This window comes from Xylaria bambusicola (assembly GCF_022495145.1).
Source record: "Xylaria bambusicola strain CBS 139988 unplaced genomic scaffold F5B22scaffold_1, whole genome shotgun sequence".
In the NCBI taxonomy this organism is placed as follows: Eukaryota; Fungi; Ascomycota; class Sordariomycetes; order Xylariales; family Xylariaceae; genus Xylaria; species Xylaria bambusicola.
Window position 1 is genome coordinate 2,229,071 of NW_025953554.1, and position 13,479 is coordinate 2,242,549.

The 13,479-nt window shown below is 49.5% G+C and overlaps 5 protein-coding genes across 5 annotated transcripts; 3 read left to right on the plus strand and 2 right to left on the minus strand.

Annotated features, from left to right (window-relative positions):
• The first annotated feature begins 765 nt into the window (after nt 1–765).
• Nucleotides 766–2,288, plus strand: F5B22DRAFT_30825 (release factor). Its single transcript, XM_047970603.1, has 2 exons — nt 766–924; nt 984–2,288. Exons 1-2 carry the CDS (start codon nt 837–839, stop codon nt 2,195–2,197), a joined length of 1,302 nt encoding a protein of 433 aa, XP_047836703.1. The 5' UTR covers nt 766–836; the 3' UTR covers nt 2,198–2,288.
• A 1,239-nt stretch (nt 2,289–3,527) lies between these two features.
• Nucleotides 3,528–5,466, plus strand: F5B22DRAFT_632709 (serine carboxypeptidase; the record flags this gene model as incomplete). The annotated part of the gene is made up of 3 exons (XM_047976724.1): nt 3,528–3,708; nt 3,781–3,956; nt 4,027–5,466. The coding sequence occupies 3 exons, from the start codon at nt 3,528–3,530 to the stop codon at nt 5,464–5,466; spliced, it is 1,797 nt and encodes a 598-aa protein (XP_047836704.1).
• Nucleotides 5,467–6,301: 835 nt separating this feature from the next.
• F5B22DRAFT_584574 (glycoside hydrolase family 76 protein) lies at nt 6,302–8,592 on the plus strand. Its single transcript, XM_047973436.1, has 3 exons — nt 6,302–6,602; nt 6,656–7,015; nt 7,102–8,592. Exons 2-3 carry the CDS (start codon nt 6,734–6,736, stop codon nt 8,314–8,316), a joined length of 1,497 nt encoding a protein of 498 aa, XP_047836705.1. The 5' UTR covers nt 6,302–6,602; nt 6,656–6,733; the 3' UTR covers nt 8,317–8,592.
• A 156-nt stretch (nt 8,593–8,748) lies between these two features.
• On the minus strand, nt 8,749–10,213 carry F5B22DRAFT_30839 (alpha/beta hydrolase). The gene is made up of 2 exons (XM_047970606.1): nt 10,187–10,213; nt 8,749–10,056 (listed from the first exon to the last, which is right to left on the minus strand). Exon 2 carries the CDS (start codon nt 9,935–9,937, stop codon nt 8,909–8,911), a length of 1,029 nt encoding a protein of 342 aa, XP_047836706.1. The 5' UTR covers nt 9,938–10,056; nt 10,187–10,213; the 3' UTR covers nt 8,749–8,908.
• A 348-nt stretch (nt 10,214–10,561) lies between these two features.
• Nucleotides 10,562–13,431, minus strand: F5B22DRAFT_30833 (uncharacterized protein). Its single transcript, XM_047970604.1, has one exon. It carries the CDS (start codon nt 13,152–13,154, stop codon nt 10,590–10,592), a length of 2,565 nt encoding a protein of 854 aa, XP_047836707.1. The 5' UTR covers nt 13,155–13,431; the 3' UTR covers nt 10,562–10,589.
• Between the last annotated feature and the right edge of the window lie 48 nt (nt 13,432–13,479).

Here is a 13,479-nt window from a genome sequence, read left to right on the forward strand (position 1 = left end):
AACACGAAGAATTAAGTGCTACCAGAGTAGGTATGCGTATTATGTTAAATGCACATAGCCGGTAACCTGAGCAAGCTTGGTTGTCTTTAAGTTATACCCGACTTCTAAACATTCAAATTCAAGTAATACCTAAGGAGTATCTCTTATAACTCATGTAATATTTACACAGTTGATGTTGCTGAAGCTGTAGGTATGAGATGCTGGCGAATCATGGGTGGTAGCATTGTGGCGGAGGGACTTGAGCACATTCAAGGATCAACTACATGCAGACTGATACCTAAGTACGTATGTACCTACTTAATCAATATATTCAACATCATGTTTCAGATTTCCTTCCCGTTGTTGTGAAAGGTTTGGCTGATCTTAAGAACCGCTACTGGCAGAAGAATCTGATAAAGAAGATTACGACGATAGACTGCAAGTTTCAATATTACTAACAGATTTTGCTACTTCGGTTTCCACGATTACGTAGTGTACTTGCTGTAGGTTGCTTACAGTACGTAGCACAAGTTCGTACAATACCTACCCATTCCATGCTCGCGAAATAACTAACCGGCTTCTACTGTATGTTGTGCGTGTCGTTGGAATCACACTCTCTATGAATGGGGAATGTTCAAGAAATAAGGTTAATGGGACGCTGGAGCTGACATTTCTCAGACTAACCCATTTTGGCAGTTACAGATGGGATGTACAGTTGCAAGGGTCTGGTTGATCGGCAACAGCCGGCAGGCTTTGTGATCAGCTGCAAGATATTTTTCAATCGCTTGGAGAATACCTAGATGCTACTGCGAGCTTTGATATAGATAGATATGTAGACTTCCTTCTGATGTACAAGAATGTTACCTACACAATGGATATGCCGGCGCTGCATTACAGCCCTATCGCGGTCACATAATCGGCCTTTCATTCGCTTCGCCAGTTCAAGTAGGTTTGTCAATCCTCGCTCATCTTTTTTTCGCACCGTGATCTGACCTCCTTCCAAGATACTACAAACACATTGCCATTGGTCCTGCTTGAACGGGCCCGAAATATTGCTAAAGAGCACGACCAACTCACTGTCACAATCGAGTCCGACTTTAACAGTAAGACGGCTAAGCGAATTGGCGAATTGTCGCGTGTTGCGACAGCTTTGAAGGAATGGGACGCCGCGCAATCATCCATCGCCGAGCTTACGGCCCTCCTCGAATCCAAAGACGCCAAAGATGAAGAGCTAGAAGAATTAGCTCGTGAGGAGCTCTCTTCGACATACTCGAGCCTCGAACCTCTTGCGACTGCTCTTTCTGCCTCTCTGACACCTCGCGACCCTTTTGCCGATATGCCTTGTATGGTTGAGATCCGTCCTGGGCCGGGAGGCATGGAAGGGCGTTATTTCGCGGATGCTATCTTCCGAATGTACCGACAATACTGTTCCCGTATAGGATTACGGACGCAGGTGGTGAAATACGAACTTGCAGAGGGCGGCGAGTCCTCGGGCGGAGCGAACGAGGCACCATTACTAGAAGCTGTTCTAGAAATTCAAGACGCCGGTGCCTATGACATTTTCCGCGGTGAGGCTGGAATGCACAGGGTTCAGCGCGTCCCCTCAACAGAAAAATCCGGACGCACACATACAAGCGCCGTTGCTGTATGGGTTTTGCCAGCTTTTCCCGAAAACAGCGCATCAGACCATGATTTCAATAATCCCGACAGCCTCTTTTATGTGAACCCAGCAGAGGTTCGTGAAGAGAAAATGCGTGCAGGTGGCGCAGGTGGCCAACACGTCAACAAGACGGAAAGCGCTATCCGCCTTACACACGAGCCTACTGGCATCAGTGTTTCTATGCAAGATTCTCGGTCGCAACACACCAACCGTAAGTCTGCCTGGACAGTGCTTCGATCACGCTTAGCCCAGAAACGAAGGGAAGAGAGAGAAGAGGCGGCTTGGGCGTTGAGAAATAGCGTCCTCAGTAAAGACAAGATTACCCGTGGTGACAAGATCCGTACATACAACTATTCCCAGGACCGTTGCTCAGATCACAGGTCTGGTTTGGACGTCCACAATCTGCCTGACGTCCTCGCTGGCGGAGAGACGCTCGATAAAGTAATAGCGAGTACTAAAGAGTGGCTGATCCAACGAGATATTCAGGCATTGATCGCCGAGGAAGAAGCCACCGCAGCTGCCGCTGCGTCTAGTGACACGAAAAAGGCGAAGCGGTAACATATTGTGCCTTGCATTTTACTTGATAGATCTTGTACATATATGTCCTCAAACTGTTTACAATACCCTGAGAGCAAGCAAGATACGCACCTCGTAACTTCTCCGTTACATTAAGTCTTCATTCAAGCCTCATGTCACCTTATCAGTGTTATCAAAGTCCAACAAAATACCTAGTAGACACTTCACACTAGGTCTATGGTGCCCATGATGTAATGCTGACCGTGTGCACATTTGGCATTTGGAAGGATCTGAGATGCACAAGTTGCCGATTCTTCCGCCAGGCAGGCAAGACAAGGTCTAGCAAGGTAACTCGCCATCTGAACACGCCAAGATTTTGGAGTCTGGGGTAAGCGTGCCTGGAGCATCCTAGCATACCAGCCACCCAAGACTAAGATGGCAACTTGACTTTCATAGCATGACAATTCTGGCTCTGCTAGTGATGCCAGGCAACACTGATCTTTCCGTCACTGATATGATAGTTTCCAGCTTTTGTTGACCAGACGATATTACTTTACGCCTTCTAGGGCTGCCGCGGGTCCCGCACGAGATGCAGCAACAGCCCAGAGACAGCCCTTGCTTATCTCCCAGCTAATAGTATGCAATCTTCCTAGCAGCAATACCTAGCATCTGACCTAGCAAGCTCTGTCGTGCCAGCTTCCTGTCTGGGTAAGTATCTAGGCTCGCCACATTCTCCGTAGATCCACTTGTCTGGATACAACACCAACACGGCATCGAATCGCGTGAGACGATGTGCAAGGGTACGATAATGGATGGCTACAGGCTGTACCACAATGGGGAACTGCAGATAACTGTGCCGGACCAGAGCTGAGGCTAGCTTGAGCAGATAAGTACATAGGCAGCTACCCTGGGGTAGGTAGCATTGGGAAATGGCATCATCCGTTCCCGCAGGCGCTTTTCTGTGTTCCTATATAAACCCGCGGCTGTTCCTGCATTGCCCAGAGCTGCCCAAGGTCTGGGCGTGAAGCTTGACTTTGTTGTCTCGTAGTGTACCGTGGTTCCGGGTCAGCCATCAGCAGTTGAAACTCCCGACGAGTACCTACTACCCTTCGAGGTCTTCACTGTTGTAGTGGCGGTGAAACATTTCAGCCATACCTCCTCGCCTTCATCTCTGGCTGTCTGGTCCTCATTCGTACGTATCTCTCATGTTTCTGTTACTTTATACTCTATTAATATTTATATGTATATAAGTGTCGTGTGTCTAGCACACCTTATACCTCACTTATAACATCCCTGCTGAACCATTGCTTGAATAGTAAGCTGACATTGTAGTCTAAAGAATAGGTGTATTGTTTAGCTGTGAATATTCAATATGCGCAGCTCTGCGATTCTTACCGGACTTTTGTCCGTTACCGCGGTGGCGGCCACACGAAGCTGGCAGCACGTCGGCAAGAAACAGAATAAGCAGGTGCGCAGCGAGGCCAATGTCTTAGACCATTATATGGCTACGCGGGCTGTGCCTGAAGCGAAGTTCTTGAATGACAACACCACCAGTATGCAGCACCAATTGATCTTACTTCTGCCGTGATCAACTCCGTTCAATTCGACTGACAAGTGTCTTACAGAATTTTCCGTCAATGGCACGGGTATTCCTGATGTAGACTTCGACGCCGGTGAGTCGTACGCGGGATACCTGCCCATCAGCGACGACCCAAATGACGAGAATGAGCTGTTCTTCTGGTTCTTTGCCAATAGTGAGGGCTCGGACGCCAAGGAGATTCTAATTTGGCTCAATGGAGGCGTAAGTACTCTCTCACTTGGCAGCCCCATCAAGACTGAAGCCCAATCACTTCGACTAACACGTTTTGCAGCCCGGTTGCTCCTCGTTCGAGGGTCTCATTCAAGAGAACGGCCCATTCAATTGGCAGTACGGTACTTATAAGCCCGTCCCTAATCCTTGGGGATGGAACCGCCTGATCAACACTGTCTGGATTGAGCAGCCCATCGGCACTGGTTTCTCACGCGGTAAGGTGACCGCAACAAGTGAAGAGGACGTAGCACAGCAGATGCTCGGCTTCTGGAAGAACTTCGTCAAGACCTTCTCCTTGCAAGGGTACAAGGTCTACATAGCCGGCGAGAGTTACGCTGGATTATACTGCCCGTATATCGCCTCGGCCATGCTTGATGCGAACGACACAACGTACTATGACCTTTCGGGTCTTTTAATCTACGACCCTGTCATCGGCAACGACAGGGTCCAGGACTCCGTGACCACTGTGCCGTTCGTTGATTACCACCACAACTTGATGCCCTTCAACAACAGCTTCAGCGAGTACATCCACGGGCTCCACGAGTCTTGCGGTTTCGCGGCGTACCAGGACAAGTATCTCACCTACCCACCACCGGGCCCGCAGCCAACCAACTACACCGAGACCGTGAACGAGGAGTGCACTGGTCTCTGGGAGCTTGTCATCGACAACGCGCTCAGCATCAACCCGTGCTTCGATGTATACCAAGTCGCCACAACGTGTCCTCTCCTGTGGGATGTGTTAGGCTTCCCGGGTTCTTTTCCTTACAGTCCTGCCGGATCTGGTCCGATTTACTTCGACCGCGAGGACGTCAAGCGCGCAATCCACGCCGACACCAATTACACGTGGGAAGCTTGTTCCTCGGACGACGTATTCGTCGACGGCAAAGACAATTCTGACCCCTCCACCTGGCGCGTCCTACCGCACGTCATTGACACCACCAAGAACGTCATTATCGCTCATGGCACCTTGGATATGATCCTCCTCCCCAACGGTACCCTGCTCAGTATCCAGAACATGACATGGGGCGGCAAGCTCGGGTTCCAGAGCCCCCCTATCGAGCCCTTCTTCGTGCCGTACCACAAGGATTCCACGCCCAGCGATATCTACGCCGAGACCGACGCCACTGTCCTTGGAAGCATTACTGGCGCCGGCATCATGGGGGCTGCCCACACCGAGCGCGGCTTGACTTACGTCGGCATCGACCTCTCGGGACACATGGTGCCCCAATATGCCCCGAGCGCAGCCTTCCGCCACCTCGAGTTCCTGCTCGGCCGCGTCGACAGCCTGAGCTCTACCAAGGCCTTCTCCATCGAGAGCAACGTCACCCAGCCCGCGGCCGACACCCTCGGCAACGGCACCGGACCCGCGACGTATGCCTCGTCGTCGGACAATGACACTAGCGATGGCTCGACGCCTGGTAAAGGCGCTGCGTCGTCGCTGAACGCGTTGGGGTCGTTGGCTGTCTCCGTGATGGCCTTGGCTGCGCTTCTGAACTTGTAATGGAAGGAATGGCTATGGAAAACAGAGCTTTGCTAGTATTGTTAGGTAGAGTACTTAGTTAGTAGTACCTGATAAAACCTTTACCTCGCAAATAAGCTCACAAGTACAGTGATAAGCTATGTTGTTATACACGGACGCAATAGCTCAAGTTGGAAATCTGAATTCGTCGTTGCACATCAGGGTCCTATGGGTGTCAAAAAATCATATGCGTCGCGGCATGGGACTTCCATAACAGCTTGAAAATAGATCTTAAGATGGTGGCGCTCTATTTATGTGCCTCGTTCGTTCGGCGGGTGATTAGCTTTTTAATCCCTATGAGCAAATGTGGCCGAGCTGAGGCAAAATCGGTTGATAGTTACTAACCTAGCTGGTAAAAGTTTCTTCAATACGGCTCAATACGGCTCGGAACATCGGACTCTGTTGTTCTAGGCTTGCTGGTTATTGTTCGGGCACAACCATACGATGCGCGTGGCTTGCATCGAGGGATCATACGACTGACTACCAGTTCGTGACAGCAATGAGGCTATTATAGCAACGGAATACCTATACGACAGCAAGCTTTCTTCAATGTACAGAGTAGTTTGGCAGTTGGCCGCCAATCGGACCCATTGTTGTGACCACCTACCGAATGAAGCTGGTTCACCCAAATCAGCTGCCACGATCTCGAGTGTATACTTAATTAAGTAGGGGGTATAAATAGCTCGTGTTGTTGCGCGAGTCCTACATAGAACTACCTATTCTGCGATATAAGCGCTAGGGATGGCATGAAACAAAGCGCCATCGCGTGTGGTGTGAGTCTCATACAGCAATGCAGGTTCTAAATACGCCGTATAGTCCAGCAATTTCTACTTCTATGCTTTCTTTTAATTAGATTCGGCACGAATTATTATTAATAGCAACAGGGGTGCGGGTGATTGATAGGGCTTAGTCCTAGATCTTGGTATTGTCTAAATAAAGAAGCTGTTGGCTTCATATGGAATGTTTATATCGTCTGCATCATGTTCCCGGCCATGCCATCGTGGAACTATCCAGTCTCCAATCTCTTCGGGCTCACACTAATCCAAGCAATGTGGATGCACCTCGCAACCTCGCAAGATGACAAAGAGTGTTAGTTGGAGACCGCACCCGCTATATAAGTATGTAAGGGCAAGGGTATCTCATCCCACTATTCACGACTGAACGTCAACAGAATTGGGACCGAACCCCTACTTGCGCTCTCCCCAGACTTCTGGTTGCTATCCCATCGGCTTGGGGCCTATTTGGCATCATGCGATCAAGAAAGTCTTTAGGTTTTGTTCTCGTTGTCCTCAACGGCGTGGCAGCCATTTCAAACAACGATGCCGATGCTATGTTCAATGATTGGAATAATGCATTCCTCTCCGGATCTCAGTATCGGAGGTCTATTAATGACCCAGCACCTGACACGACCTGGTCTGCGTCCTTAGACATACTTGTTGCTGAAGACGCCTTCGACCGAACGGGTGATTCTGCAAGGATGACTCTTGTCAACAATCTTTTGAATTCGTGGCTTGCAGCAACGCCACCGCCAGTATGCGCTTCCTGAATATCATGGACGATGGGCCTTCCAGTCGTTCAACTAACGAGACAAGTGATTACTGACACCAGATATAACAGTGGAGCTGGGACGGGTGGAATGACGATATCGGCTGGTTTACACTTGCCCTCGCGCGGGGATATCAAATTACCGGAACCCAAAACTTCCTGACCCAAGCCGAGTATGGCTTCAACTATGCTTTTGGTCGTGGCTGGGATGAAACATACATCGGAGGCGGTATCTGGGAACAACAGCCTGACGATGCCCAGGGAGATGGACGTACGCCAGCGAAAGAGGCCTTGTCTAACGACAGCCTCGGGAAAGTTGCCTGTCTTCTCTACCAGAGTACCGGTAACGAGGCCTATCTGCAAAATGCCGAGAAGATCTACGCGTGGGTGCGCAAGAACCTCTTCGACACGCAGACTGGAAAGTTAATCACCGGGATTGACTGGAACGGCAAGGCGATAACCAACACGGCTGCATACAACCAGGGCACATTTCTCGACTTTGCCACGCTTCTATGGAAGATCACGTTCAATCCGATGTATCGCGACGACGCTTTGCTAGCCCTTGAGTTTGGAAAGAACAGTCTTACTAATAACGGCATATTCAGCAATAGCAACACCGGCTTGAATACATGGGCTGATGAGATGGCTCGCGGGGTGGGCAATTTCGTGAACGCCGCTGGTCTCTGGGACAAGTACTTCGATTGGATGAACCAGAACGCAAACTCGATCTTAGCCAATCGACGAACGGACAAAGGGATTACGTGGAACGCTTGGGACCAGAAGACCCCCAACACCGATCTGATAACGAATACGTATGCTAGTGCCGTAGCGTGGTTGCAATATACGCCGGCAGTAAAGCCAACTAATGTCAGCGGAATCATGTACATCACGAACAAGGCCACAGGACTACGAATCGACAGCGGCAGTAGCCGCGATTCTAGCTCGAATATCGTTCAATGGGGAGCCAACCCTGCAATGGCTCAGAAATGGCTCATCACACAAAGCCCGGACTTCTCCTGGACACTGACGAGTCTTCGCACGTGGTTAGTCATCGACAACCCTAGAGAATCTACACAGAATGGAGAGAACATGATACAGTATCGCTCTTCGCGGGCGAACAACCAGAGATGGTGGATCGACCAACAGGCCGATGGTAGCTACAAAATCTGGAACAAGCAGAGCCAGAAGGCGCTGGATGGAAGCCGGATGACGAATAATGGGGCCCTTGTAGCGCAGAATGATTGGACAGGGGCTGATTCGCAAAGATGGTTGATCACAAGGGCATGATAGCTTAAGTGTGCAGTCTCAATAGCATGATCCCTCACATTGATGAAGTTTTCTGGTTCATGTAACACGTGGGCAATGGTTTCCATGAATGCCCCTCGAGCTTCGGTATAATTCTTAATTTTTGGTAATATTTTTCACAGTGCTACATTCAAAGCCGCCTGTTTTCAGGGGCAGGAGACACCATCCATTGTTACACGTGCAACCTCTGTGCCGGCTGAAATATGCAGTTCGCCTTGCCTTCGGCCGTACGAAGGACCTATACAGGCTGTTCATGACCTTTCAAGACATGCAGGCAATATTGGAAAATGAGGTTATACAGACTTCGCTTCTTGAAACAGACCCTAGAGACCCAGGCGGTCTGGGCTGGCAGACCAATTGTATATAGAGTCAAGCCAAGCTACCAACAGCCGAGAAGGAGTTGGTTGGTCAAGGACTTATGCAGCCCTAGTTGATCATTGTAATCAGAATCCCCAGTTCCAAGCCCAGTTATCCTGCCCTTGTTATATCCATCTAGATCCATAGCTCCTCGGTCTAAGGTCTCTAGAAGAACAAATATTACCGTTCCACGCCGTGCGAAGCCATGCGCCCAGGCTCACATCGATAACCACCCCAGCAACTTTGCGTGGAATCTATCAGGATCTTGTATCTGCGGGGCATGTCCCAGGTCTGGAAATTCAACGAGATCCGCGTTTGGTATCGCCGCTGCCGCCTGCTTCCCTAACACATCATAGTGGCCCAGCTTTTCCTGCACCTCGGGCGGGCTCCATTGCTTCCCCAACGCAGTATTATCCTTGTCCCCGATCATCAGCAGCGTGCGCGGTTTGAGCGACCCGAACTCGTACACGACGGGAGCGCTGAGCGCCATATCCGTAGTGAGGGCCTGATCGAACGCAAAGGCGGGAGCCTCGGTCCCGGCATAGATATTGGCGAGCATGTTAACCCACACGTCGTAAGATGCGTCCCAAGTATTTACGTAGTAGGTCGCTTGCTGGTACGCTCGGATCGTCGTGTAATTACTCACGACCTCGGAGGCATACAGCGTCTCGATGTCCCGGTACGGCACACCGAGGGCTTTCCAGTCTTCCAGTCCGATTGGATTGACGAGCACGAGTTCGTTGATGGTCTCGGGGTACATCAGGCCGTACCGGATACTCGTCATGCCACCCAGAGAATGCCCGATCAACGTAATGTTCCCGATTCCCAGCGCGTGCAGTAGACTGTTCGTATTGTATGACAGCTGTTGTAGTGTATATTGGTAAGAGTTGGGTTTTGCAGACTTGCAGAAGCCAATCTGATCAATCAAAATAATTCGGTATCCCTGCTCGGCGAGGACACGCGCGGTGGACTCCCATGTCGGTGCACAGAAGTTCTTGCCGTGTAAGCATACGGCCACTCTTCCATTAGGTTCGCCGGTCGGGTCGACATCCATGAACGCCATCTCAACTTTCTGTAGCTGCGAGGAGAATTGAAACAGCTTCACAGGCCATGGGTATGTGAAATTGGAGCCATTGAGATCGCCATCTTGGGGTGCATTTGTGATTGTTCCGATGGCCTGGGCGAACACCTGAAATGGGACCAGAACACAGGTGGCGACTACTATCGCCGTGGTAATAAGCTTCATCTTGACACAGACCGAAGATATGAGAGCTGTAGACGAACCAAGAATGGTGGTGGTGTTTGAGATACTGGCTTTCGCTTGGCCTCGGCTTCGTTTGTCTTGTATAAGCGGGACCTAATACTCTAATAGATAAGACGTCAAGACGGTACAAATTGGCAGAATGGGTATCGGGCCATTGTTGGAGTTGGAGTCAAGTTACCCCTCATAACAAAAACCAGGTCAACACCTTACTACTCCAAGATTATTACTCACCATCAGGAAAAGGCTTATTGGGGAGCCGAGAGTGGCATAAGGGTAAAGCCAAGAGAGGCGTTAAACGAAATAATAGATATAGAAATACGCTAGTAAAGGGCATTTAAAGTCACATAATGTGTTCGAGGGGTTCTCTCACGGGGATAACGGGTGATCGCTAAAAAGGAGTACACATGAGAAAACGAAGGAGGATTGGAGTAAGCACAGCGCTTCCAGACTCGCATTACTCGGATATCCGTGGAAGCGTAGAGCGCTCAAATAAAGTGTACCTCTTATTCACATATAGCTACAACCTTCGGGATTTGTACATAGATAATCTTGCTCATGATAGTCTATTGATATATTGAGGCAATTCATCATCCTTCTCCTCATATAGCGACCAGTATTGTGTTCTGCTTTGACTTCATGGAGGTAATGATGCTGATAATCTTCGTCCACTAGTGCTGGCCAACACTACTACATCTTCTGCTATCTGGTTGAAAGCTCCTCTTTCCCTTAACCTTTTAAGTTTGCTGGAACTTGCTTTCCGGTAGAGCCTTCTCAGGATATCTGAGCGGATCGAACTCACGGACACCAGCAAGCACGGCTCTTCGTGGTCGTTACGACGGTCTACTTGGACTAGTAACGGGGCTTCTGGTTTACCTATGAGGTACGCCTCCATATGCTTTAGCGTCCAGGCTGCTGAAGAGGACGATGTATTCGCGGTCGCAGCCTGTCGCTCTTCCTCGTAGCAAGAGACGGCTGTCCACAAGAGGGCTGTTGAATTCGCCCAGTGCGCATCAGACCCCTGGCACTTAACCACGTCTGTTTCAAGGCACTGGGTCGTAACATATGCAAAAGTGGCAATGTCTTCAGAATCTGCAACCATGCGAGCCCAGTAATTTTGGCTTCTGCAGGGAATGTTGAAGCATTGGAACGGTATATCAGGTTGGATGCATCCGACGGTGAAGTTCTCGCCCTTGCGATCCACGCCTGTGTCTTGTAAGAGGAAGAGGATGGCAAGTACTAAGCTTTCGAAGGTTTTCTGTAGGTTGCTGTCCAGACTCTCCAGCCACGTACTTAAGTTGCTCTCTTTGAGCGCTTGCAATATGTTGAAGTCCTCCATCAGGGATTTCCAGCCTGGAGGTTTGGCGACGAGAGCGCCAACGTAGGCCGGAAGGACATCGGCTAGCAGATCTCGAAGTCGAACCCTACGGGCAATACCGGTACACACGCTGACTTGTATACCGAAGTAGCCTTCGAGATCAGCTATATACATTGCCTTTTGAGCCAGCATTCTCGACTTCTTGGTCATACCGCAGCGTTTAACCCATGTTTGATTGAACTGTATGAATGCGATAGTGCTTTGCCCGGCTTGCAAGCCAAATCCTAACTGTCTCTCCGATACTTCCCAGTAACTTGGGTACGTCCCTAGCTCTTCCAACATCGAGAAGGCTAAAGTCAATTGCTCTTGTGGCTTTGCTTGACAGTTATCATTTCTAGAGACCTTCGCTCCGATGCGCACCTTCTTTGTGCGATGAAACGTCATCGTAGGGTGAGGATCGAGCTGCTTCGTCAGGTCCCAGTGCAACAAAACTGGATTCGTAGATACCGGTGTTATCAGCCCGCCTCCTATAGAAATGGCGTAAAGGTTCTCCTTGTCGTTAATAGGTGCCATGAACCCGCCAGGGCCCCAGGTATCCAAAATATCCTCGGGGCTAGCTACCAAATCCACCTTGAGTCTCTTTTCCGAGATGGCTTCGGGTCTGTATTGATCCAGACATTGAAAGGCAAAGACGGGCTGTCGCAGCATATCACCGAAGCAACTAAGTTCAACCAGTGAGCCCACAATGCATGGGCCATCGAAATCTGCCGACCATCTCTGATCGCCCATCAATATGACACGCTTGAGCGGTGTATCCAAGAAGAATGGCCTGATATCTCCACAGTGTGCCTGAGAGTATGAAAGAAAGGCTAGAGAGAGAAATTGAGCTGCGAGAGTGCGTGGCTGTAGTAACCTGTTGGATATTTTAGGAAATATTTTGTCCACGGGAATATCATTTGAACTTTGATTGGATCCCAAATTCATCCGTACTAGCTCTGCACAAGAGGATTGTAACAAAAGAAATGTGAAGGAATCACAGCAACCATGCAGCAGCTGCAGTATGCCAGTTGCTTTCCCTAGACTGCTTAGTACATTTTCTGTCGCGTGATCCCCATTTAGTGATGATATTGCAGTCGTATTATAGTCCTCAAAGGAGAGAAAACCGAAAAGCAGTTCGGCTTGTCCAGTATGCGTTGGTTTGACGCCACCCACACCACAGAAATATTGGATACTTTCGAGAGGGGTTAGCAATGTCTTATTACTTTCTTCTCCATCTTCGGTCTGAAATGCAGTCTCTCTCAATGATCTGACAAGGAACTCAGCTTCAGAGTTGGCCGCGCCATAGTGCACACACCCTTCTTGATGGAGGCCATCCACAAATCCTTCAACATCAGGAATTTGTAATTCCGCAAACACACACGGCCCATAGCACGACTTTTCTAGCAGTATGTCTGCAATCTCCTGGGCTGAGTATCCCAGAATTTGTAACTCAAGAAGCCACTCGTATTCATCAGTGGCAATTTCGTGAAAGGAATTTTGCAAAAGATCATGTACCAAACGACTATTTGCTGTAGCAAGTGCATTCTTGAACTGTATAGGGGTGGGGAACGAAGACCTCGGTTCCAAGTAATCCTTACTCAGTAGACTCTGGGGTCTAGACGAGGATGTGGAGATGATGGAACGCCTAGAAAAAAGGCTATCGGCGGCAACATACTCGCTGCTTTCCTCACTATACTCAGTTGAGGTACTTCTCGACTCGTGTCCGCGTGTTTGCCTCTTCACCATATGGGAAACACTGGGCGAAGATCCGCGGACGGAAACGACGTGACGGGTTAACATGCCCCCATTACTAGAAAAATTTCGGCACACCATGAACGCTCTCATAGCTGCATTATCCTGAGCCAAACTATTCGATTCATATGCAATATCTGTCTGGTATTCTTGACCATTCACCAAGACTGTACAGGTGTAGCCACTCGGATCACGGGAGCACTCGTATGCGGGATCTTGCCATCCTCTTCGTCGGCAGAGTGCTTGGACAGGTTAGCACCACTGTTTCAAGAGGTTGAACGACAAAAGAAGTCCGCGAGAGTGGCGCTGATCAGCCGAATGATTTCATGTTATAGGAATTGAATTTTCAGATATGAAAGCTAAGAAGCCGGGAAATTACACTCTAGGTGTTGCATATTAAAGCCTGACATGTTGGGTA

Bases quoted from the DNA above. Each gene is read 5' to 3' on its own strand.
- F5B22DRAFT_30839 (XM_047970606.1), bottom strand. From the start codon at position 9,937: ATGAAGCTTATTACCACGGCGATAGTAGTCGCCACCTGTGTTCTGGTC.
- F5B22DRAFT_584574 (XM_047973436.1), top strand. From the start codon at position 6,734: ATGCGATCAAGAAAGTCTTTAGGTTTTGTTCTCGTTGTCCTCAACGGC. The intron at 7,016-7,101 runs GTATGCGCTTCC...CAGATATAACAG, and splicing joins TTGCAGCAACGCCACCGCCA to TGGAGCTGGGACGGGTGGAA.
- F5B22DRAFT_30833 (XM_047970604.1), bottom strand. From the start codon at position 13,154: ATGAGAGCGTTCATGGTGTGCCGAAATTTTTCTAGTAATGGGGGCATG.
- F5B22DRAFT_30825 (XM_047970603.1), top strand. From the start codon at position 837: ATGTTACCTACACAATGGATATGCCGGCGCTGCATTACAGCCCTATCG. The intron at 925-983 runs GTAGGTTTGTCA...CCTCCTTCCAAG, and splicing joins CATTCGCTTCGCCAGTTCAA to ATACTACAAACACATTGCCA.